We start from the raw sequence: 26,454 nt of genomic DNA, 5'->3' as shown, positions 1-26,454 counted from the left end.
ATTGCTAAGCCAGATTTCACCTCCCTGGAGAAATTCTTTAAATCAGACTGCAGTTGGAACCAAGGGCATAAATGGAATCAAGGAGCCTAATAGAAACTAATGTTTAAAAGAGCTAAGTATCGGACTTCCCCTTGTGGCGCAGCAGAAACGAATCCGACTAGGAACCATGAGGTTGCGGGTTCGATCCCTGGCCTCGCTCAGTGGGTTAAAGATCTAGTGTCGCCTTGAGTTGTGTATAGGTTGCAGACGCGGCAGGGATCTGGCTGTGGTATAGGCCGACAGCTGTAGCTCCAGTTTGTCCAAATCGACCCCTAGCCTGGGAACCTCCATATGCCGTGAGTGCAGCCCTAAAAAGACAAAAATAAATAAATAAATAAAAGAGTTAGGTATCCAAACGCATTACTACTATTGCTGCTGCTGCTCCCCTGACTTCTGCTGGTGAACAGACACTCTTCAGAGCTATCCTGCCAACAGAAGGTCAAAACGCCTCGCCTCCACACAAGACTTACAAATTTGGGATCTTAAGTATGATGTCACATCTTAAAATGATAAGCTGGCAAAGAGAATAAATGGCATTTTGTAGAGATGTGCACCATTCTCATGTTTACGCTACTTAAGATGAAGGTGCTAATAAGTCATCAGCTATGTTCCTTTAAAGGGAAGTTGTATAACTGAGATGAATCATAACTGCAAAAGATCAAAGTTAGAAAACATCAATGATGCCATGGGGTACTTTTTAATCTTGTAATGAGTGATGATCATGTGCTCTTATGAAGTTAGTCCAATGGCCAACGCCAGATGTGTATATGAAGAAAAGGAGTTGTTTGTGATGTGACAGCACAGTTTCAGCTGCCAGAGACAGAAGACACAGAAGGACGAAACCTTTCTGACTTGTGAGTGAAAAGCAAGTCTTGGCAGATGTGTTGATAAGCAGGGGCCTCCGAGGGGGGGGACCCTCGTGCCGTGGCATCCTCTTGCGGACGTGGCTGCAAACAAATAGTGTTGATTGTCCGTTCTGCACAGCTGTCCCCAGGCAGGAGGAATACCTGCTCCAGCGCACTTTATAACACTTATTAGTGTCATTGACGACTGAGCAGAAATAAAGCCATCCACGAGAAAAAAAAAAATATATATATATATATATATTACCCTAGAGAACAGAGCCTAGATGGTATCTGTTTCCTGGAAGCACACAGTAAGCAAAACGACAGCAAGCCTCTGACACCAAGGAAATCGACGTAATGAGCCCCCGCTTGATGCGTGTTTACTACACAACAGTCACTGTGCTGTGCCTTTTACACGCATCATTTAACATCTGCAGCAACGGATGAGGAAGACACTACTGTCGCTCTTCTCACTTTAACAGACGAGGAGACGGAGGCAAAGAGAAGGCAGGGACCTCGCCTCCTGCCTCACAGCTGGTGAACAGTGCAGCTGGGCTTTCAATCCAGACAGCCTGACCCCAAAGCCCACACCCTTCCTCACCATGCTCTTGCTGAGTAAAGCCCCAACCCGTTAACCCAGGACTTGTCTTTGTTTAAAGAGCTCATCCACCAGACCTGGCCTTTTCAGTAGATATCATGATCTTGAGAGGAAGGAGTGAAATTCCATGAACAGGAATCAAGAGTACAAATTAGTCCACTCCTTCAAACCATGACACTAACAAACTGATGTACACTATTTTGGTGACATCGCTACTTACAGAATCGACACGTCGTGGGAGAAGATGCTAAAACAATTGCATTCCTTGTCTTTTTTTTTTTTTCCTCCTCTAAGGAAAGCCTTTTTCTAAAGCCTGCCTCTGTTCATGGTCCATAAAACAAGCCACTTGGAAATCTAGACCAATGGTTGGTAAATCACAACTCGTGGGCCAAAGCTCCCGTTTTGTAAATAAAGTTTTATGAAAACGCAGCCACCACATACACAATGGAATACTACTCGGCCATAAGAAGAACAAAATAATGCCATGTGCAGCCGCATGGGTGGAACTAAGTGAAGTAAGTCAGAAAGAGAAGGACAAATACCGTGCGAAATCACTTATATCTGGAATCTAATATATGGCACAGATGAGCCTAAGTACAGAAAAGAAACAAACTCATGGACATGGAGAACAGACTTGTGGTTGCCCAGGAGGAGGGGAGGGAGTGGGATGGACTGGGAGTTTGGGGTTCATAGATGTAAACTATTAGTGGATACGAAATGAGATCCTGCTGTATAGCACAGGGAACTCTATCTAATCATGTGTGATGGAACATGAATACGAAAAAGAATGTATAGATATGTATAGCTGGGTCACTTTGCTGTACAGCAGAAATTGACAGAGCATTGTAAATCAACTGTAATAAAATTTAAAAAAAAACCCTGCAACCCCACTACTTGTTCACAAATTGGTGAGGCTGCTTGTGAGTTACAACGGCAGAGCTGTGTCCTTGCAACCGAGATCCACGACGTTGAAATCACTTACTCTCTCGCACTTTGTGGAAAAAGTGTGCCAACCCATGTGCAAGAGGATCCTCCACTTAACGTTTTATGCACACCAATCAGCCCAAGTGATACTCAGCATGGCAGGAACTTGAAAATCCTGAGCGTTTTCCACACCTGGGAGTCTCCACATTAAAGAAGAGTACTGAGAAGGGAGCTGCACTTAGCAAACATTCAATGCCCAGGATGGCTAGGAGCAGGGCGGAAGAAAACAGTCCAGGACAGAGAGTCCAGGCTGTAGGGTGAGAAGGTCATGGACACCAGACCCATCCTTATATCCAGACCCCCCGAGTTTGGCCGGTCACCTCGTGATATCAGAGACATGACATCACCTCATCACTGATGTTTGGGGTTCCTGAGAAATGTTACTCAGGCTGCTGAGGGTCGTGGCCGGCCACGAGAGATCTATATCTGTGTCTGTGTCCGTCCCCCCCTCCCCGCCCCGCCCCGCCCCCGCCACCCTCCGCAGCACCCAGAACCTGAACTCTGGTCACAGGTGCACCATCCAACCCCTCTCCCTCTCAGGGCAATGAGCCCATCAAATAGTGAATTCTGCCCACACTCTCCAGGCATGGAGGTCATACCATCTTCCCTTGAAAGAGACGTGACTTTCCCAATGCTACTCTACCTCCTCACTTTTGTCATAACTTTCAGAATGAGGCAGCACCCACCTTTCCCCACTTCCTCTCCCACCGACAACTGGGAGGATCACCTTGTGAGCGTCTGGACACACACACACACACACACACATACACACGCACTCATACACACGCACACGCTAATGGTTTTTCCAAGAACTGAGAAAAGTAGCTGAGATCAGCAGGAAACATCTTTGCAAGATAAGTCTCAGTCATGTTAAATGGTAAAAGACGACCATCCTGCTTTAGGCATAACTAAAAGGGATGTCCCTGCCTTTTCAGGGACACGGGGGGCTAAAGAGCTACAATGTTAGACAAGGTCTTCCATCCTGAAGCATCACCCCCCGCCCGGGGTGGATGGTAGTCCAGAGGCAGGCAAAGCCAAGTCAGGCAAAGCCCCAAACCAGGCAAGACAGCCCTGTGCTCATCTATTCACCTGCACTGACTGCATGACCACTGGCCTGAGGACTGGAGACTTGGGGCGACCAGAGACATGGGTAGGGCCACCACCTAACAGGACAGTCTCCAACCGAGCAGACAGGGCCAGCACTCCCGACGCTGGGAGACCTAGAAGAACGCCATCCACGTGACAGGGGGAGAAAAGAAAAACCTCGAAGGCCGGCTCTTGAGGCAGGAAACCTCCCTTTTCAGGCGAGCAGTCAGCCTGCGTGAGAAGAAACAGCAGCAAGAGGAGTGGAAGGCAACGCGTGTTCCCACGGCTCAAGGCCAGGCTGCTGGAGTAGAGGCACCACTTGACCAGCCCTTTGCTTTTGCTCTTACTTTTAGGAGAAGAAGAGAGACACTACTCTCCCTGTCTAGGCAGGTGTATGGTTATATAACAAATATTTCTGCCAGCTTACCTCCACCACAAACCAAATTAAACTCTCAAAACACAATGGCTGGGCCTCCAATGTATTCACTCCTCAAAGGCAGAGTTCTGTATGATGCTTCCCCTGGCTCAGAATTTTTCATGTTGTCGATATCAAATAATGTTTCATCTCTAAAGATACTTAAATACTTCTATGGTGAGTATGTTCAGATCAGTTTTTTAATGGGGGTGGGCAGGGAGCAAGCCTATTTGAATACAGGAAGAAACTGCATTTTAGCCCAAATGGATCATGTGCCATGATGCTGGTTAAACTTTCTGGGTGTCCAGGCAGACAAACTAAGGTGGATTTAAACCTCGTTGGACGCTATCTGCTCAAAGAAACTACCTGTGACAATTACTCAAACTCGAGCAAACAACAGTGTTGTTGGCAATCAAGCAAGTTATCATTTGCAAATAAATTCTTTGTAATTAAGCAGTGTGCTCTTTATAAAGGGAACTGAGTGGGCGAGTGAAAAACTTAAAACACATTCTTCCACCATGGGAAACAAACACAAATGCTTTTTGACTAAGCTCAGGATTTTTCAGTTTATTGTTTTCTGCCTCAGCTCTCACGGGCCCATTCTGCCTTGTCTATTGTGTCCAGCGGATGAGCAGAACTTTTTGCCAAGAGTTTGACAGTGGCTGAACGTCACAGTTATGTGGGTCTCCCCAATTTCGTGGCCAAGGTTACCAGTGTGATCTGATTTTCTACGCACTGTGACGTTCTCCTAATCCTCCCTCATAAAAAATATAGGCAGATAGCAAATTTGGCAAAGAAACTATTTACAGGAAAGTCGCATGAATTTATGGGGGGATCCATCCCTCACGGGGCTTCCACAAACTCTCTCCCCATTTCCAGTAGAAAGGCAAACACTTACTTCTGGGCTCTCGGGGTCCATCCACGGTAACTTTAATAGCTCTGTGGTAGGTGGCTACTTGCGGAGGATTTGTGAAGACAGTTATCGTCAAGGTGAAACTCTTGCCTGCAGATAGAAAGGGAAAATCCACAGTGAATATAAAAAGACAGTATCGGTGATAAAAGAACAGTCCAGTTATCCACGTTGCATTTAAGCATCTCTGAAGAGATCCTGCTGTACAGCACAGGGAACTATATCTAGTCACTTGTGAGGGAACCTGATTGAGGATGATGTGACAAAAGCAGTGTATATATGTCTATGTGACGGGGTCACTTTGCTGTACAGAGGAAATTGACAGAACAAAATAAATCAACCATAATAGAAAAAAAAATTATTTAACTAAAAAAAAGAAAGCCTCGAAGTTCCCGTCGTGGCGCAGTGGTTAACGAATCCGACTAGGAACCATGAGGTTGTGGGTTCGATCCCTGGCCTTGCTCAGTGGGTTCAGGATCCGGCGTGGCCGTGAGCTGTGGTGTAGGTTGCAGAGGCGGCTCGGATCCTGCGTTGCTGTGGCTCTGGCGTAGGCCGGTGGCTATAGATCCAATTGGATCCCTAGCCTGGGAACCTCCATATGCCGCGGGAGAGGCCCTAGAAAAGTCAAAAAGACAAAAAAAAAAAAAAAGAAAGAAAGAAAAGAAAAGCATCTCTGAAGAGGTAACAGTAGCAAAAGACAGGAGTCAGGACTCCTTAGTCTAAGGAGAAACCCTCTGATAGCCACTTGGGGAAGTTACCAAGCTCATCGAGTACTAAGAACAGCATCTTCTTGGCCAAACTGGGCAGGGGGGGAAGCTTCAATTCCAAAAAAAAAAAACAAAAAAAAGAGTTGCTCAGTAGCAAGAGCTGTAATGAAAACAAAAGCTCTGGATGCTTGAAGAGGGTTCTCGTTCCTTTCAGTTTTCTCCAACCTCAGGAACACATCCAAGCAGACAATTTTAGAAGTCTTTATTTAGGATGAGGTCACGACCCCGTGAGAGAACAATAGTAAATCACTGTTGATGATGCTATTTACTTCCCAGGGCTTGAGCATTTCATTTGCTTAACTGCACTACAATAAGAAGATGAAAGAGGACGCTTCTTATGGGAATCATTTTAACAGGAGCCAGTGTCTCCTGTCCTGGCCTTAATGTGCCTGTGGTGTGATGATTTCATCATTTCTGGAACAAAGTTTTTCTCCTCCCTGCCCCCACCCCCAACACACATCCTTGCCTAGCAGCGATCTTGAAATAATTGCCTGACAGTGACTTATTTTTTGCTAACTGTACATGACATCTCCCAATGTAAATATGAAGGCTTGCTTTTAGCAGAGGGGGTGCTTCATTGAAATATTACATCTGATGTTTGATATTAATGAGCTAAAGGTGATGAATAGAGCGGGGTCGGGGGAGGGGGGGAAGGAGACAGGGGAGAGTTTGGGAGCAGATTTGAATGTTTGCTTTCTCCAGAAGATACCAGACGCTGCTCCCCAGACTCACTGACAGTTGTAATCAGTTAGATTTGCAACGGTTAGTCACTTCAGATAGTCAAAACTGCAAACTGTTACAAGACAGGAAAAGGTGGGCGTGAAGCAGTGACTCAATAAAACATTCGGCAATCTCAGGCCAGAGCATTCAGTCAGGCGGCTCCTGCAACAGAGCTTTAAAAAGCTCATTGTGTTTGGCTTTGTCTTTTTTGTCAGAGATTGTTTTTCCCTTTACTGAAAACAGAGGGTATAAAATCCAAACACAAATCTTCAACGATATGTAGCAATGCAAAGTTTAATGCCATCTTTTCATAGCTTAATGTGGAACAGGTTATATACAAGGCTTAATACAGAACAGGTCTTTGGCTGTCAGGTCTAGTGAATGGGTTTTCTTTTCAACCCAGACCATGTAAGTGCCTAAAATATGTTGAAGACACATATCATTTGTTATTCAGTATGTATAGTTTTTAAGACTCTTTGACGATACTTTGGCCAAGAGAAAAAAGAAAGAAAAGAGAAATTCGGGAGGGTGAATATTGATGAGAAACCCATTAAGTGACAGTCACTTCACACACATTGTCTCATTTACTCCTACCCAGTCGGGTTTATCACCTCATTTCACAAATGAGGAAACCCAAGCCCAGAGTGTCTTAGTAATTTAACCACACGACTAATTTAACCACACAACTAATAAGTATTAAAACTCAGGACCTGAACCCAGGTCTTCCAGACCCTAAAATTAATGCCCTTCTTTTTAACTGTGTCAGAGAACATTCTAAAAAATTAATAGGTAACGTATTGCCACATGTGTCCCAAACAGTTCTATCAGACCATGAAACACATGTAAATCTACTAACGTCGTCTGTCAGCCAGAATGATGAAATCATCTATTCTTAAAGTATCACTGATATATCATATTTCATCCACTACATATTAAATGTTACATGGATTTCAGTGATTTAATTGTCTGGTTAGGGAATAGAGGATTTATTAGAAACATTAAGACTCACCAGAAGCCGCCAGGACTCTAAACCAGTTACAGAAAACTGAAAGTCTACAGACATGGAGATTAGAACGCTGAATAGAAAGCCACTAGATCCAGATTAGGGCCTTAAGACAATGGGAAGATTGGGTAGGATGAAGGGCTGAATCCCTCGATTGGAAGTTAATTTGGGAGTTCCCGCTGCAGCTCCGAGGTAATGAACCTGACCAGTATGCATGAGGACAAAGGTTCGATTTCCGGCCCCGCTCAGTGGGTGACAGATCCGGTGTGGCCGTGAGCTGTGGTGTAGCTCTGACTTGACCCCTAGCCTGGGAGCTTCCATAGGTCACACATGCGGCCCAAAAAAGAAAAGAAAGTTAATTTGCATTACTGCATAAAAAGATGCCATTTGAGATTGAATCAATGGTCTGGAGCTGGGATTGCATTTCTAACAGTGGCTTCAAGGGCGATGCTTGGAAGGCAGTAGACACCCACAACACGATTCTTCATAAATCAAGCATGTATACATCTCAATGGTCCCAATAACTGAATAAACTGCCGGAGATACTGCCCAAGAATGTTTCTCCACTGGTTCTGAGAATATTTCTATTTGCAACTTTTACAATGTATTGAGGGTATTAAAAGGCATCGTGCTTCTCCCAAACTCAGAGAAACATCTCGTGTGTGAACAAAAGCGACATGTTCAAAGCAGAACCAGTTTTCTCTAAAGCCTTCTTTTAAAAAGAGGTGGGTCTGGGGGAAAGGAAACAAGTATTTAAGTCTGACCGCAGTCTTCTAAAACCAAACCCTAAGGATCAAGATGTACTTTTAACAAGGCAAACAAAAACCAAGGAGGCTCCTTCCACTTCTTACTGCCCCATCAGAAGGAACATGAACATAATGTCCAAAAAACTTCCAGAAACTACCACCCAACTAGGTAATTTGTTCCTCACCTGATAAACAGTATTATCAGTATTTCCCAAGTCAAATGTTTATATGAGTATTCATGACTTCCTTACATTAAATAAAAAAACTTTTCCAAATCCCATTGTTTATTACTTTCCCTAAGTGATAAAAATGCAGGCTCTTATTTAGGGAGCTAGTACTCATTAGACAACTAATTGTAGCATCTTTGGCTTCATCTAGGAACTAGTTCTGCAATATGTCCTCCAGTCATATCTTTTCAGAGCTACATGGGAACTGTCATTGGAGGACAATTCCAATCTCGCCTGAGGGGCTGTCAGAAATAGCCGGGAGAGTTAAGATTATAAGTAGGGACTGTATCCTCAATGGACAGAGTACCAAGCTCTGCACACAGCAGGTGCTTAAAACACTTGTAAATTAAAAGCAACATGTTTGATGTCAAAAAAGAAGAAGCACACCAACAAAACTTAAGGACCAAAGTCACTTTAAAGACTTCTGCTTAAGGGAGTTCCCACCATGGCTCATTGGAAACAAATCGAACTAGCATCCATGAGGACACAGGTTCGATCCCTGGTCTCGCTCAGTGGGTTAAGGATCCGGCATTGCTGTGAGCTGTGGTGTAGATCGCAGAGGCAGCTGGGACCCTGCATTATTGTGGCTGTGGTGTAGGCCAGCAGCTGCAGCTCCGATTCGACCTCTAGCCTGGGAACCTCCATATGCCGCGGGGGCAGCCCTAAAAAGACTGAAAAAAAAAAGAAGAGAGAGACTTCTGCTTAAAATATAAAGGAGAAAAAGGGAAAAGACCATTAAAAAAAAAAAAATTAACCACTCTTAACCCAAGTTTCACTGAAGCTCTACTTTTATTCCCAAGCCCTTCCAAAAGTCATGGTCATCAGATAACCCATAATGTCACAGTAAGAGGTGATGTGACGCCTTCATAAATCTATAAGTATTCTTCAGTTTCTGAGAGCTTAATATTTCTGCTTGTGAAAAAAAAAATGCAACATTTGAGGAACTTGGTGTTTTGGTTTTTTTTTTTTTTATTTTTTAATGCTACTGAAAATAGAAAATTTAAATAGCTGGGGGGAAAAAAATACAGAGTGTTGACCCAGACTAAAAAACTGAGAGAAATGTAGACGTGTGCGAATCAAAGAGGAAGCTGGAAAGAGTCTGTTAGAAAGCAGGTCAGGTACACAGGCAGGTTAAAGGGTTTCCTGCCACTGAAGAACCGACCCATTTTTTTTTTTTTCCCCCAAAGAGTGATATCTCTAATCAGCATTCTCTGTCCATTGTTCCTCTTCATTTCTTACTGTCTCCTCTCATAGAATGTTGATGTCATGATACAAAAATCTGTTATTAGTGATAAATCAATTTTTCTTTCTCTCTCCACCCGCAACCCCCCCCCCCCCACCCCTCGCCACCCCCATCTAAGTCTCGAAGACAAGTCTGGACCAATTCCTCCATCCTGCCTCTGGCAGCAGACTGTAGCATTTCAGATCCTCCACCAAGTCCCGGCTGCTTCAAAGGAAAAATCCTACTTTCTTCAGTTAAGATCATAAGCAATATAGGGGGAGGGGGTCAGCTCTGTTTGGACATAATTACACTTCATCAAAAGAAGCTTTCTTCATCTTCCATGCGTGAAAAGTCTGCAAGCAGTTAAGTCTGTCTTTTTTTTTTTTTTTTAAATATAAAAATTGCTATTTGGGAAACCAGCCAAAACTCAGAAAGCCAATATAGTAAAACAGTGCACACCCTTTGTTTCCCTTTGAAGTTTCTTAAATAAATATGTTGAGGGTTTACAAAGTACACTATCACTTTGCCATAGTTTCTACTCAAATTGATCAGAGCAACGTTAGGCAGCATCTATAGAACACAAAAGCAAGATAAATGAAAACACTAGCATGTATCTGTAAAGTAGAATGAAGTATAGCGCCTGGGCCTTTTAAACACTAACATGCACTGCTCTAGTTAAAAGCAAAGTAATATTATACGAAAAAGAGGCAATTCAGAGTATACAGGTAAATCATCATGTTCAAATGTTTCTTGATTTCTTATTTGGAAAAAAAAAAAAAAGATAAATTTTACTTGTACTGTGGGCCTGCCCCATCACTGAGAAAAAAAAAGAATGGATATACACACATACACACACTTCACACCTAATCAGTCAATAGTGAGATAGGATGTGTCCTCTTTTTTTTTTTTTTTTCTTTTAATGAAAATGAACTAAACCCGGCACAGAGATAACCCCTTAAGTTTTGATTCCACCAGAGGCTCTAAGCCTCAGTTTATAGCAAACCTTCTGGTGACAGTACCTCATTAGCATGCACCATGATTTTTTGTTTTTTTTTTTTAAGTTAAGAAGTATAACTTCTTGGCCCTGTTCCTAGAAAGTAAACTAAACCTACTCATCGGAAACAGCCTTGCATGAATTTCCCTTATCAAGTTTTTACACTGGTAATAATGTGACATCCAATCCAATCTAAAGAGCAATTACTGGACTTGGTTTAAAAATTGATGCTTCTCATTTCCTAATTCAAACCTGGGCTGAAGTAATTCCATAGGTCTCCATAATTTATTTTGCCCCAGCCCTAAAGTGGTCTGTTTTCTCTCTTTTATCAAAATACTTAAAACAGAAATATTAAATTCCATCAATCAATAAATGAACATAATGTCTAATGAACAGTCATTCATTAAAAATCTCTCAGAGTTCCCTTGTGGCACAGCAAGTTAAGGATCCAGCTGTGTCACTGCTGCAGGTGGGCTTACTGCTGTGGCACAGGTTTGATACCTGGTCCGGGAACTACAACATGGCACAGGCAGGGTCCAAAAAAACCCCAAAAAACAAAAAAACACCTCTCTATAGAATAAGCAAATAAAATCCAAAATATTGGTTTCCCTAGAGAAATTTTTTTAAAAAATATTAACATCGCTTATGAGACAGCTATGGAGAACCCTTTTAAAAGGGATTATTTTTTTTTTTGTTTTATGAACTTTTTTGGGATTCCTAACATGAATGGGGATTCAGATGGTGAAAACTCTTAAATAATGTGGAAATATTTAGAGTTCTGATCTTCCATCTGCCCAGGCAACTCTACATAGTCATTCTAACATAAGAAATACTTTATTCACTTATTCAAATGAAAAGCCTTTTGTAAAAAACTATGAGCCCGCTGTGGTGCAACAGGATCAGCAGTGTCTCTGAAGAGCTGGGACAACACCCAGCTCAATCCCAGGCCTGGCACAGTGGGTTAAGGATCCAGTGTTGCCAAAGCTGCAGCATAGGTCACAACTGCAGCTCAGATCTGATCCCTGGCTCGGGAACTCCGCATGCCACGAGGTGGTCAAAAAGAAACAAAACAAAACAAAACAAAAATTAAGAATTTTAAATAGGTTCTTGTCAGGGTAATTAAACCATATAGAGGTAACATATCTGATAAATGAACGGCATTATGCTTGCTGTCCTTGCTGCAACGTAAAGCAAAATTGATATTACCAGGAAATTGACCCAATGCATTCCCTTTTCTTTGGCCTCTGCCACCAAATTTACTCAGTTATTTGGCTCCTCATAACTCAGGACTTGAACCTCCGACTGTTCTTCCCTCCACCTGATAGGCTCGCATCCAGTGAAATCAGGAACTGGTTTTCCTGAAAACACTGTTTGAATTTTCAATATCATAAAACAAATGAAAAAGGCCTGAGTACTCGCTACCACACTCAACTTCATCTGGACCTATTTAAATAAAACCTTCAGTGATTCTATTCGGTAGAAGGTGCTGATCTGTATACAGAGCAGCCTACATGTCATCAGAGAAGCCTAATGTGTTTATTCCATTATCAATACTATTAAAAAAAGAAAATCAGAGACCTACCTCGTCCACTCCGGCCCACAAATCTCAGATCGTTGAACCTTGCTACTTGGTTTTTCATAACAGCAGAGGCATTTCGGAGCTCAGCAGAATAATTTTCATCGTTACCCGCCATGACAGTAACCACAGTCCCATCTGGTACCTCTCCGAGGGCTACCACCTACAGAAAACAGAAAACACAGCAGCAATAATGGTCCATCAGAAAAGCTTAAACACGGAGAATATATTTTCACTGTACATGATGCATCTTATCTGGATTTCGTGCCCGAGTCCAGCACTGGCAGACAGGAACGAAGCGTCTGCACATGGGGTAGGATGCCACTTCAAACAGACCAACGTTTTAGGGTCCACCCATTTCAAAGGCAGGCAGAAGCCTCCTTCATTTGTTGCTGGATTCTTCACAGAATACATGTACATTTTTTATTAAATCCCCATGTTTAAGCTGTCCAGAGGAATTATGCCACAGAAGGAAAGCTGATGCCTCATCTACAGATTGCATCGTACATATTAAGGCCCTGCCTGTCTGCAGCCTGGAGCGTCTTGATCCAGATCACAGTCCACCCCCGCCCCAAAAAAAGGTCAGCACTATGGGAGAAGACATTTAGAGGAAACCTAATTAGAGTTCCTGACTCTCTGGAAGCCTAAGTACAGTGTGGCATCCAGAACTACATTTCATCTCCCTACGTTGAGCAAGATCTTCAGCTTTTAATCATGCTGCAAATAATTACTGAATGCCCACACTGCAGCCAGATCCAGTGGAGTACACTAAGCTGTCAAGAAGCTTACAGTCAGGTACAGAATAAAGATATCTAACAAGCTGAAAACGATCGCTGATAAACAAGCAGTATAGATAGAAAATAGACCCTTAGCCAAATTTCGGTCTGCTCTCATTTGCCATCATGGAATGACACCCTTGCCTCCTTAACCTTCAACAGTTAACCTGCAGCGGATTAACTCGGGAAAGTCAGGATCCAAAATAATCAGTCTTTGAAGCTAACCATTATTTTCACTGCTCCAAGACAAGGTGTCCCAATTTTAACCAGGGTGGGCTCCCTTGCAAATGGGTGCCTCTGATTAACATGGAGCCTGGTGCGGGGATGTTGATGCAGAGCCTTTGCTGTCCTATGTAAAACACCCTCTTCTTAGGAGTTCCCGCGTAGTGCAGTGGGTTAAGAATCTGACTACAGTGGCTCGGGTTGCTGCAGAGGTGCAAGTTCAACCCCCAGCCTGATGCAGTGGGTCAAAGGATCCAGGGTCACTGAAGCTGCAGCTCAGATTCAATCCCGGGAGCTTTTATATGCCACGAGTGCAGGCATTAAAAAAAATTTTTTTTTTATTTAAAAATAAAAACATTATTCTTTTTTTTTTTTTTTTTTTTTTGGTCTTTTTAGGGCCACCCCTGAGGCATATGGAGGTTCCCAGGCTAGGAGTTGAATTGGATCTGTAGCCACTGGCCTACACCACAGCCACAGCAACGTGGGATCTGAGCTTCGTCTGCAACCTACACCACAGCTCACCACAATGCCAGATCCGTAACCCATTGAGCGAGGCCAGGGATCGAACCTGTATCCTCATGGATACAGTCAAGATTCGTTTCTGCTGAGCCATGATGGTAACTCCAGAAAAAATTACCCTTAATCCATTACCAAGGCCCTGCTCCCTTGATAACAATATCCTTTCTCTCCACTATCTTCCGGGCTCCTATCACATTCAGATGATTTTCATCTCTCGCTCATTCGGCTTCCAGATGCCCTTGTGGTGACTAAGCCATGGCTCCAGTTACAGTAGCCCCACTATTCACCACCACCACCACCCATGTGTGCTAGCCCGTCTGGCAAACATTACCCTCATGCTTCTGCTACTCCTCACACTTTGTCAAGACATCCTCGAGGCCAACCTAAGCATTTAATTCCATGCTTCCAACACAATTTGTACATAACTCTCATTAAAGCAGACTTCTTATCATGTGAGGAAACAGACACTATCACTATATTTTAGGACTGCATTTCCCCCACCTAGGAACTCTGCCCCAACCTTCCCCCGGATACCCTCTGTTGGAGCCAAGGTAACCACCAAACAAAACTTTTCAATATTCTTTTCACCCTTCCTTTTCTCTTAGGCTGTTCCTCAGCTCCGTTCCCTCTTTCACACTTTGCTATTGCGTTTAAAATCCGAGAGCTTTCCTTAAATTACAGAAACCACTTCCACAGCATCCCACAGGACTCAAAACATGCTCATGTCAATGTACACAAAGGCATGACCTATCTACTTGCAAAACAGTGCCGGGCACTGATAAAGAGTTTTGAAACAAATAAGTGAAACAAATAAGCTCCATAAAGAAGATCACGTCCCACCACCAAGAGTCTGTGAGAGAACCAGCTAAAGGTTGAGTCAGCATCCCCAGCCAGCCGCAATACGCCCTTGCTCCAAACGAGTTTTCTGACAACTTTTTCCGTCCTCGAGGAGAAAGAATCATGCTGACTATCTTTTACCCGGAATATACGGTTTCTCTACTCAATCTGAGAAGTCTCCCAGGTCAAGGGTAAATCCCTTGAGAACATGACTTCCTTCCTGCAAACTTGACCTAGCGCCTCAAGTGGCTCCTGAACATAGGTAATACCGTACTCCTGATGGAGGCGATATACTTTTCAACCTTTTGAATTCCCCATGCCAAAAATGTGCACATTTGAAAATACTGAAATATACTGAAATAACTGACTGTGTTGGCCAGTATTCATCTGAATGTTTGACATTTTTTACACTCAGCGAATTGGGTTTTAACACCTGCTGTGTGGCTTTCTATGTCAAAGTAAATATGGAACCAGTACGTGTATTAGTGAAGGCAGAAAAGTTGTACTGTTTCGAAGAGAATTAATGCACCCCAAATCAAGAGGCCCCACTTTTCCCCTCACTCTGTTACACATCCGCTATGATCTCAAATAACTTCATCTCCTGAAACTATAGTTTCCAATGTAAATTGGAAATCATTTTTTGAAAGTCTGTAAAATGTAGGAGATACTATATAAGTAGAGAGTATAATTATAATGCTGTACTTTTTGTAAGATGAGCGGGCTAACTTCTGTTCCAAGTCGGCTGTGTGCTAAACATAGGTTTTACTCTTAAGCATCCTTAAAGGGTTCAACTGAATAGTCTTTATTTCATGTCCTGAGATGTTTTTTGGTGTTGCTGAGAGACATAGGAGGACTGCAGATGGGGTGTACTCCAGGCTGGCCAAATTTCAGGGGGGAAAATGAAGAAATCTGCCCTAATATAAAGATTTTTTAAGAGCTCTGGGACACTATTATTTTACCGCATTTTTTAACATAATGGATTTTTTTTTTTTTTAGTTAGAAGAAAGGGAAAATTGATTCAATATGAGAAAATATGAAAGAAACGATCCCTAAGAGTGAAATACATAAATCCATTTTTCTTTGCTAAAGCAGTATAATAATGGCCATATTAAATATTGGTATGTTTTACATGTTACATTTAATAACAAAACAAATAGGCAATCACAATTGTGTGAGTCTTCTTTAAGCTTACAACTTGGCCTAGAAAAAAAAATGCTAACAAGATAGAGTGACAACTTTTCTTGTTATGGCTGACTTTTTATTTTAATAGCTAAATATATTGCTTTTTTTTTTTCTCCTATTCACTCTTCCAAATCAGACTGTCTAGTGTTTTTCTGGGGCGGGGGGATAAGGAGTATGGTATTTGACTTTGTATCAATCAGAAATGATTATACATTTGAGGTTTGTTTTTTTTTTAAAGTAGGACTCTGAAGCTAAAAAGTTTCCCTTAAAGATTCTCAACTATGTTTATCTAAAAGAAAACCAAAAGAATCAAGAAATTTTTACACATTTCATCTGTACCAAACCCAAGCATTTTAAGGAGTAGAGAGTATTTAAAAAAAAAAAAATCACCCTTTAACTAGTTAGGAGGTAAAACGCATTAAAATTGGTTTCCATCCTACCTAATACAAAAAGTTCAGTTATGGCAAAAAATACTCTGTGATGGAACCTTAACAATTACTTTTCTAGGTGCTCCCAAAATATAAAATCTACAAATTCAAGAAACTTCATGGGGAAGAGGGAAGTAATTTTGTGTTCCTGACATTTTAGAATAGAGAAAGAAGTTCCTTTATTTAGCGCACCTCACTCTAACTAGCATTTAAATCACATGATACGGAGCTTGTGCAAAATAAACTAAAAGGATATTTAACTCTAGAAACGCTATTGACATTTTTTAATGAGATTCCCTTTGACTAAATCTCTGAGTTACTCTCTAAGAGGAGCACTGGAGAATTAACTCAGACCCTCAAAATTGTGTTTGTGGTTATTATCTGGAAATTTAAATTGCCTATGACAATTCCATGAACAGAAGTCTAGTCTGAACTAATCAATTACTCTTAACAGACCAGTATCACTTAGCACATTGTACTTGCAGCAAAACTGAAATATAATTATTTTTCAAGATAGAACCTGATCAATTTTTTCTTTGGACTAAAAAGAGAGATATGGGAGTAATTGCAAAAAGGAAGTTTTATTCTCACGGTACTTTTATTTAAAGTTTCATAAATATTAGTTACTTTTTTGATCCTAACCCAGAATTTAGAAAAACCTGATTGCATTGTAGAGAAAAGGGTAAATATGATATGTTAGTTCATAATTTTAAAATATACGTCAAAGAGAAATTTGGTGGAACTTACTTCAGTTTAAACCAGAAATGTATAAGCCATGTATCAAGCTGGTTTAGATCATCTAACAGTGGGTATTCTGGCATTCTGAAACAATACAAATAGCAATGCCCACGGGAATAAAATAATGAACGATATCTTACCATGTCTGTTTCAAATATAAGTTTTCTAAAATTTTTTGAGTATTTATTTTCCATCTAAAATTATTTGTTTCCATTACCCTACCAGTAAGTCTTTTATATATTCAATCCTAACATTTTTAACTTTAAATAATTGTTATTGCACTTTAAAGGCATAAAAAATGTGTCTTCACACAACTTAAAAATCTATTATGATTTACATCATTTTGCACAGCAATTCATAGTAGGTTTAGCAAAGTTTTAACAGGTTTCATAACTGGTTTTTCTTTGTTTAGGTTTATATAACTATGTTCAAAAAGACACAAACATAAAATCTGACCATTAAACATGCAAGAACAATACACCTCATGAAGTCAAGTATTTATTAGCTGCACACTTGTTTATGAAGAGAAAAATGGCCAATGATGTCAAAAAAATTATTTTCAAATAGAAATTGCTCCATCATTTTGAAACCCTACTTATGACAAATACTGAGAGGTATCATTAAATATACAGAATGAACTATGAGCAATAGCTCCTATATCTAAAAAAATGTGTTTTCTTCCTTTCACATTGCCAGAAAAACATATGAGACTAGTAAATATATAGTCCAGTGTTCTCTAACTTAAAACAGTGCAATAGTCTTGCACTACTTTTAGCTTTAAACTATACATCTGGACTTAAAATTTCTGCAGAGTGTTTCAGCTTGAAGCTATTTAAAGCAACTGAGTTATGAACCCTGAACACCAGGCTTCAGGGTGGAAATGCTGACAGACCTCTAACTACCAAGGGTGCTACTGGCTGCAGGGCTGACATGTTCCCTCCACTATTTCTACCTGACTATTAACTAATGAGCTGAATTTGCATATTGCTTTTTCATCACTACAATTACCTAGGACAGAAAGGGCCTGGGATCCCCTAATAGTATGCCTCAACTATTTTAAGCTTTCGGTGAGATACACCTGAGAGAAATGTTAAAAATATTTATTTCCATTTCCTTGACACCTGGGAGGACTGAACATGTCACAACTGCAGGACTTTGTCAAAAATATAATGCTACTAAACAACTTTACGTATTTTTAAGTATCCTAGGTGGTTTTGCACTTTTACACGTCAGAGTGTAAATGAATTAAGTACTCCTGCATAATCCCTTAACAAGATCAGCGGAACAACACTAATACATGACCTGTCTTAATACAATACATGGCCAATGCCACGCTGAAGCACTCTTTAACTTAATTAAATTAATGTATGAAAACACAGTCTACCAAATTCATTTCTGATTCTCTCTCTTGTCTGTGTCTCAGTGTCACAGACATAAAACATGGGGTCAGTAAATATTATATGGATTTGAATACCAGATTTCTCAACAATTAAGTTCTGTATGGGTGTTTTTAAATATATTTACCTCTCTGCTATCTACCCCAAACACTACAATTTGCTTGGTACATAGCTCTAAATATGATAGCCAAATTGCTGTCACCACTTTTAAAACAGAGACTTTTTCATATGACTTCTTTGCAGATGTATTTGATTATGTTGCATGAATGTAGAGGGTCTACGGCTCACAGGCTTTTTATCTCCAAAGTAAGGTAAAAAGAGGTTGTTTTTTTAACAACCCAACATTCAGATAAAAAAAAAAAAAAACACTGATGTCAGAATCTGGATGTTCCAAATAGCTACACGTATTTTTCAGCAGTGGATCTCAGCTATCACCCGTTCTTTGAATTTTTTAAACTCAGGTATGGGAATAGGAAAACATGAAAGGTTTTAGGTTAACTCAACTGATCATTCAATTAACATGAATTAAAATATTCAATTTAATATGGTCATGGGTTATCTATGGTTTTGTTTACTGTGAAAAGTAAAATTACTCTCTTATTAACAATAAGTCTGATGAAGCACAGAGAAAGCAATTTATTTCCAAAATAATTTCAAAAGGGTGGTAGTGAGAAAACCTAAAGATACTCAAACTATCTGAAAATAGCTCAAACTAATTTGCACTCTATCTTTATGCCAAAAATGTACTTTCTACCCCAAATACTAATGCCCAAAATCAATTCAGCACCATAAACATAAGAGAATACCTCAGGACAGTTAGACTTTAAACATGTTTAGCAGAACAGACTGTAGAACATCAAACATCTAAATGGTATCTTTTAAAACGAAGGCACCTATCCTTATATTTTTAGGTATCCTGACTTGTGACATTTTATCTATTTATTTGTATTATTTGCTGTTTTCATCCAAGGTGTGTGTGTGTATGCGTGTGTGTGTGCGTGCGTGCGTGTGTGTGTGTGTGTGTTTGGAGAGGGTTTTCTTTTGGAGGGAGGTGGAAACAAATTTCCACTCTCACCTAGGGCAAATTACAAAATTCTGAGCCTTTGGTGTACAAGATCTCATATGAAAATCCAAATTTCTACGATTCACACATATTCTGAGCTCTCCATATTTCAAGGAAGAAAACCTTAACTTACAAAATGTGTGGTTCATAAAAGAAGAAATGGGACGGTTAAAACACACACACACATTTCTTGAGCCAACTGCAAAATGAAACTTGCCCCAGAATGCAACATCCCCTTTCCATAACAATTCATTCTGATTTCTGTTCTGATAGCAAACGTAGCAAGATAACCAGCTCTAATTGACCTGGACTCCTCTTCCTTTCCACCCCACCCACACACGGAATCTGAATTGGTGCGTGGGGCGGGGGTGGTGAGCAACATCTGGGAACTGCCAGTGGCCCGTGGGAGTTTAGCCCCGGGATCCACAAGGGAGGAACTGGCACGCGTGCTCCCTTTTTTCCCTCCTCCCCCAAGGCCTGGCTTACCCTGCTCTCCACAGATCTCAGAACCCGGCGGACCCAGGCCCACCTTCGTGGGTTCTGAGGCTAGACCGGGCCTGAAGCATCTTTCTGGAAGCGCTCTTCTCCCCAACTGGCTCACCGCCCACTCCATCCCAGGCGCCAAGTCCCGCGAGGGAGGACGGCCCGGGACCCCAGTTCCCCAGCAACCCGGGATGCTCGCAGCTCTGGGGGCCGTGCGAGGAGGCGAGGTCTCCCCGGGGGACCCCAAACGCACTCCCCGACGCCCTCAATCTGCCGGAAGAGCCGCAGCCCGCGACTCCAATTGCTGACACTCGCCCTCAAACTAACGGGGCGGGCGGAGGAGGCCGCGGGGCGCGCGGAGGGCGCTTTTCAACCCCGGGGTCACTCCCTCCGCTCCCAAATCACGGGCCCCAGCGCCACAAGACCTTTCAGAAGCAGGAGGGACCTCTGGGGTCCAAGTCCTCAAAAGTGAGAATAAGATGACTCGAATCGCACAGTCACCTCCGCTTTCAAGGCAGGCAAGCTGAAGGCATTTCACAGGTTTCCCTTCTCCCTCCCAGGCGCGGCGAGGCGGGGAGCGGGTCCCCGTGGAAGAGGCCGTCCAGCCCCCGCCCCCTTCCCTGGCCCGCGCCGCCTTGCACTTGAGGGTCTGGCGCCCAGGACTCGCGTACTCCCCGGCCTCTGGGCGCGGGGCGACCCCGGCTGCCTCGCCTTCCTCCCAGTAGCCGGAACAAGCGTGGGGCTGCAGGCGGAGAAAATGCCCCCGACCTGTCTCCCCTCACTCGCTCCCCGGGTACCTAAGTTTGCCCGGGACCCTCTCTGACTTCAGTCCGGCGGCCCACGCGCCGCCGCGGCAGCCGGCACTCGGAGCCCCTCCCCAGGCTCGAACTCCGGCGCCGGCACCCCACGAACACAGGCCCCCGAGCCCGAGAGGGGCCGGAGCCGCAGAGGCTCAAACGGGTGGGAGAAGGGGGCGCCGACACGGGCGGAGGGCGCTCGGTTGGGAGGGGAAAGGGTGGGAGCGCGCGGGATCCGGGGGAGGGGTGGCGCGGCAGCCTGAGGCGCAGGGCGGGCAGGGATGCTGGGGAGAGGGACGCGGGAGTCCGTGGGGAGAACGCTGGCGATACCCTGGAGTGGGGGCGGGGTGGAGCAAGTTCGGGCCGCAGCTCGGAGAGTGGGCACCTGGGGGCTCCTGGGGGAGGTAAGACGGCTCGGAGAAGTGGGTCAGAATGTTGGCCGGCAGGCTCCACGGGTGATGAACGGATAAAGAGAACCAGGGTTGAGGTGATGGCTGCGGGCACAGGTGGGAGAGGGAAGGATCTATCTGCACGGGGTCACTACGCCCGGAGCCCGCTGGCAGATCCGGAGGAAGAGGGCCAGACGGCGTTCCTTCGGGTCCGAGCCACCAAGATAGGAACCTTGGAGGCAGTACGGGTCCGGGCTCGGGCCCCCGCGGGCACGGAAACGCTAGCAGGCAGGTCCCGCGGCTCCGGGCAGGGGGCGGGGGGTGGGGGGGCGGCCGCAGCTTCTTACCTTGAAGGCCACGGGCAGGGTCTTGTTGCAACGCCAGTGCGAGGGCAGCACAGAGCACAGGAAGTTGGGGCTGTCGGTGCGGACGAGTTCGGCCGGGTGGTCAGCGATGATCTCCACCATGGTGCGGTTGTCGTGCGGCGGCCGCAACCGGGGCACGGCGGCTGCCGCTGCCGCCGCCGCCGCCGCCGCCGCCGCCGCTGCCGCTGCCTCCTGCTGCTGCTGTTGCTGCTGTTGCTGCTGCTGCTGCTGCTGCTGTTGTTGCTGCTGCTGCTGTTGCGCAGCCACCACCGGGCTCACGTCGCTCATCTTGCCGGGCTGCAGGCTGCTGGAGGGGGGGCTGAAGCGCCGGCTGGTGCTCGGATCTACGGGAATACGCATCACAACAGCCACAAGTTAGCGAAGTGGCCGGGGGAGGGGGAGGAGGGTGGAATGAGGGGCGAGGAGGAGGAAATTGGGGGGGTGGAGGCGAGACGGGGGAAAGGGGATGGAGGTGATGGGGCTGAGGAGGTGAGAAATCAAGTTCGATGAAGCAGACTGCCGGGCGGAGTCTGACGGGGGCCAGCGGTGGCGGTGCGGAGCAATCGGGTTGGCGGGTGACGAGACCCGGGAGGCGCAGATCTTGCTGGAGCCCTTGAAACACCCGGGGTGGCAGCTGCGAACGGGCACCAGGATGTGTTTGGCTCGGGCAGGCGGGAGACTTCACTTCGCAGCAGCTTGGAGTGGGGTCCCTTGGGGCACCGCGTCCTGGGTGCGCTGGCGCCCCCTCCCAGTTCGAGTCCGGCGGTTGAGCCCAGTGGGTTCAGCAGTCCAACCCAGAGGCCAGCATCGCCGCGCGCTGCCCGCCACCGCCGCGCCGCGCCACGAGCAGCTACGCAGCTGCAGGCGTCCGCGCCGCGCCGCCCGCCCGCCCGCGCCGCTGCTGCCGCCGCCGCTCTGCTGCGGCTGCCGCTCCCCCCGCGCCGGCTGCACACTCAGATTCCTCCCGCGGCGGCTGCCAGCCCGGCTCCCCGGCTCGGCTCCTTCCTTTCCCTTCTCCTCTTCTCGCCCTCTCACCGCTCCCTCCTCGCATCCACTCCCTCCAGCTCTTTGCAAAGCTCCCCTGACCCTCGCGCTTCGAGGCGCCAGGAGGTAAGTCGCGGGCAGCGGATCTCGGGGCAGCGGATCTCGAGCCTGCGAATCTCGAGCCTGCGAATCTCAGCCGCTGCCGCCGCCCGCCGGCCGCGAGAAGTAGCCCCCGGGACGCGGCGTGCAGCTTCCGAAGCCGAGAGAGGCGGCCCGGGTCTAGGGGGATCTCGCCTGGTCGCGTCCTCTTGCTTCTCACCCCCCTCCCCCCTAGAACCAGGAACCCCCTCTTGGTCGGAGGAGGTTGATGCTGAGACGCCAGAGAGCCTGCCGGCTGATCTGCCTGTCGTTATTTTTCGTTGTAACTTCAGGAGAGGAAGAAGGAAAATTCTTGAGCGTCTGTGCTGACTTCTCAGCACTCTTCACCCTTCCCCCACCCCATCCCCCCCCCACCTCTGCCGGAGCGGCTCCCAAGAGGGGTTAAAAAAAAGATTTTACAGAGTTTGGGTGTTTTTTGTCTTAAGCGACTCAAAAAAATTGGGATGGAGGGGACATTTGTCAAAATCGTTTTTAGAAACTCAAACTGTGGGTAGCCGGACACTTTTTTCTTCTATATTCAAACTTGTTCCTAGAGAACAAGGATGAGTTTCTTTAAGGACTGGAAAACTATCAACTTGATGATTAAAATAAGTTGCTAAAACCCTTGCGGGGAGGGGGGGAACCCCAGCAGTTTTCCATGAATCTCAATCTATTAATAAGTCTATTCTGCATCTAAAACTTGGTCTAATGTCTTAACTTCCCCACCACCACCACCACTCCCAAGGAAAAAAAATTAAAATACGAAATAAAATATTCAAAATGCTTCGATGGCTATTTATTTATGTATTTATTTCCCAGTGTGGGTTTAAAAAGCGACTTTGGATCCCCCCAAAAGTTGTGGTCGAAAGGATGAAGGAGCGCAGAAAAAAGGCGGCAGTTTTACCTAAAATGTGGTTTTTGGAGGCTGGGATTTCTAATGATTAGGTTTTTGTGGTTTATATAGACACGACTCTGGCTAAGGCGATCATTACACTGATGAGAGTCAGAAGCACGTGGGTGTCTCCGACCAGCCTCAAACTCTGAGCCTTCAAAACAAATAAAACAATGTGCGGCGCCCGCAGAAGCCGGGAAATCCGCTTGAGGGTATCGCACCCCTAAGAAGGGGGCACAGGGCCGTTTCCCCTCCTCCTAGAATACTTGCTGTCAATCTCCTTTAAACCTCGCAAAGCTTGAAAACGTGTTTGCAAGAAGAATCCTCAGTTGCCAGAGATTCCTAATACGGTAGCTGACACCACACAGTAATAAATGGTTTTATAAAAGAAATGAAAAGTTACAATGCCTCCTCTACAGAGTATTCAGGAAGAAAGATAGTTGAGTCATCACTCATCTCCCCCCGCCCCTTCATCTTATTTAAATCAATTCACATACCCATTAATTTTTGCTGCTCAGCGCAAACGCCTCTCGAACCCTGGTAGGAACCTGCCGCGACCCTACCTCCCGGTTTTTAAAGAATTGCTTTCACTTGCCCAGCCGGCGCTTGGGGGTCTGCGCCTTTAAAGGGGGGCTAAAGAGCTTCGAGAGCCGGCGGGGGCGGGGGGGGGGGCGGAAGAGGGGGCCTGGTTGCCTGTACTGGACTCTGGAGCCAATTTCAAGCACACGATGAACTTGCAGGGCTGTAGGCGCGTGGCTTGGGGACCAAGATTGCCCTCTAATGAGATGCGACTGAGGGGCTTCCAATAGTGGGAGCGGAGGGGGAGTTATCTATGCGAGCGCCCTCGCGGGGGTAAGGGTGGGGTTCGGGGGACACTGTTCTGTCCTTCCTCTTTGGGGCTTAATTTTTACCTTCCTTTTTCCCATTTACAACTCCACACCTCCCTTCCCCACTTTTCTCTCCACGTTCCCGCCTCTCCCCCTAATCCCCCTGCAGACGCGAGCCCCCTCGCCGCGCCCCTCCCGCCTCCAAGGCCTTCCCACAGCCACTTGCCATCCTGGGTGACGCATTCTGCATCACCCGCTAGGACACCCCTTCCCCAAACTACTCCCCGGTCTCCTGGCCTCCGAGCCCGGGAGTCCCCATTTATCCTGAGAACCCACTTATCCCGATGGACTTGATGCGCAGCGAGGAATGAACTGTCTCCTGCGCATACAATTTTTAATTATCTTTTCGGTCACAGGGGAGAGCTCTAACCCCGGGCACCGCCGGGCTGCCCGCGCGCACCAGGGTCGGGTCTTCCCCAGCTGCATGCGGCCGGCTAAGGCTAACGAAGGGAAGCCAGGCTTACTGTTCAAAAAGAGAGAGAGCGGACTGCATGCGTGAATTTCCTACCTTACGCCACCACACCGTACTTACTCACACGCACTGGGAGACACACTCTGCTACATCTCCACACTGACATTCATAAATACACATGCACAACACACACAAGTCTTTTTGTTTGTTTGTTTTTTCCTTTTAGCGAGACAGTTTTATTTCAGGCACGTTGTACCTCCATCTATCAAAGATCTCTGATTTGTTGCGTTTTTGAATGTGTAGGGGCTGCAAAGGAGGAGAGAAGTTACCGGAAGCTGGTTATTTCTGTGGTCAAAAGGAGATACAAATTCAGGGACTACCATAGTAGGTGTCAAGCAAGCTGCCTTCTCTGGGGTAGTCCTTCTCCCTGGAAATCCACAGAATCTGGAACTCCCAGAAATGTGGAGACGCTAACAGTCAGTATTTCAAATATGGGCGACCAGACGGCCTTTTAAAATTAAGAAACCCTAGGGCAGTTAAATTTAAGTAATCGTCTTGGGGGCATTTCCTTTTTCTCCATTGCTGTTTTGTCCGTTCTTTGTTTGACTTGGTGGAGAGCAAAATACCCCAGCCTCAGGGTTTGGGTATTTTGACTGGGGATTTTAAGGGCGACTTAATCAATGGTGAATTATTTATTTTAATTAATCATATCCGGTAATTCAGCTTTATAGCCTTCCTTGGACATTCTCCCTCCATTTTCACATTTCAGTGCAGCTAATATAAGCAGCTCTTGGAAGTTACTAGTCTTGGATCCCTTAAAATATCCTACAGTTATTTATAACGTGGAAATGAAATTTTCCACTGAATACCCTCACAACGTTTCAGGTATCTGGCACAGCGGATTTTCAGTCTCCTTTCAAAAATATCCTCTTGCTGAACATTCACACTTTCAACTGGAGCTGACTGAGCCTGGAAATGATGATGTCTTGGCTCAGAGTATTATACTTAAAGGAAGAAAACATTTTTACAGACCCCTAAACCGAACCTCTCCTGGTAATAGTAGGCACAGAGGAAAACTGTGAAATTTGACATATGTGGATTTTGTACTATAGTTTGCATGATCTCACTCCTGGGCTTAGCTTTTTTTTTTTTTTTTCCCTACCCCAAAATGCTCAGAACAAATCACCCACTAGATTCCTCTTCAGACATATGCCTCTGTTCTGTTGTATGTAATGGCATAAAAAAGAAGATACAATTTTCTGAAAATACAGGCATAAATTTCCCCCTCCATTTCCTTTAACGTTTAATATAACTGTTTAGTAACAACACCTGGAGATTCTGACTTTCCAGACAAAGAAAATGAGATGTGAAACAGTCAAGTTATTTATGTCGTCGAAGAACTGAACTCCCCAAACTGGGACCAGAAGCCATGCTTCTTTCATTCAGATTTCATCTTCTAACCACTAAATTATTTTATATATGTTTTTTCTTGATGAAAATGGAAAAGACCACTGTAATGTTGTGAAATAGTTTTCAATGAACCAGCTAGTAACATGCGACAACCTTTCAGACCTGCAGTGAAAAATCACTGGCATATTGATGATCCCTAAAGGTTTTCTGTGTGGTGTTTCTTTGTTTGTTTGATTGTTTGTTTTGGTTTTGCGTTTTAGGGCCGCACCTGTGGCATATGGAGGTTCCCAGGCCAGGGGTCAAATCAGAGCTACAGAAGCCGGCCTACACCACAGCCACAGCCACAGCCATGCAGGATCGGAGCCTCATCTGCTCTCATCTACACTACAGCTCAGGGCCATGC

The 26,454-nt window shown here is 44.9% G+C and overlaps 1 protein-coding gene across 10 annotated transcripts in view; it reads right to left on the bottom strand.

Moving 5' to 3' along the window:
• Positions 1-26,454, bottom strand: part of RUNX2 (RUNX family transcription factor 2) — a 358,411-nt gene that overhangs the window by 237,840 nt on the left and 94,117 nt on the right. For 9 of the 10 annotated variants that reach the window (XM_084968272.1, XM_084968278.1, XM_084968277.1 and 6 more), the window contains 3 exons: positions 21,311-21,672; positions 12,139-12,295; positions 4,866-4,970 (listed from right to left, as the gene is read on the bottom strand). In XM_084968272.1, the coding sequence (XP_084824398.1) occupies positions 4,866-4,970; positions 12,139-12,295; positions 21,311-21,672 (624 nt within the window). Of the gene's footprint in view, positions 1-4,865; positions 4,971-12,138; positions 12,296-21,310; positions 22,258-26,454 lie in introns of those variants that run through there. The other variant, XM_084968280.1, reaches the window with a different exon arrangement.

The sequence above is a fragment of the Sus scrofa genome, chromosome 7 (genome assembly GCF_054392235.1).
Source record: "Sus scrofa isolate SSC_HxYL_T2T_F1_AM1 chromosome 7, Sscrofa_HxYL_maternal_Yorkshire_Landrace_v2.0, whole genome shotgun sequence".
Taxonomy (NCBI): Eukaryota; Metazoa; Chordata; class Mammalia; order Artiodactyla; family Suidae; genus Sus; species Sus scrofa.
This window is presented reverse-complemented; position numbering and strand designations above follow the sequence as displayed.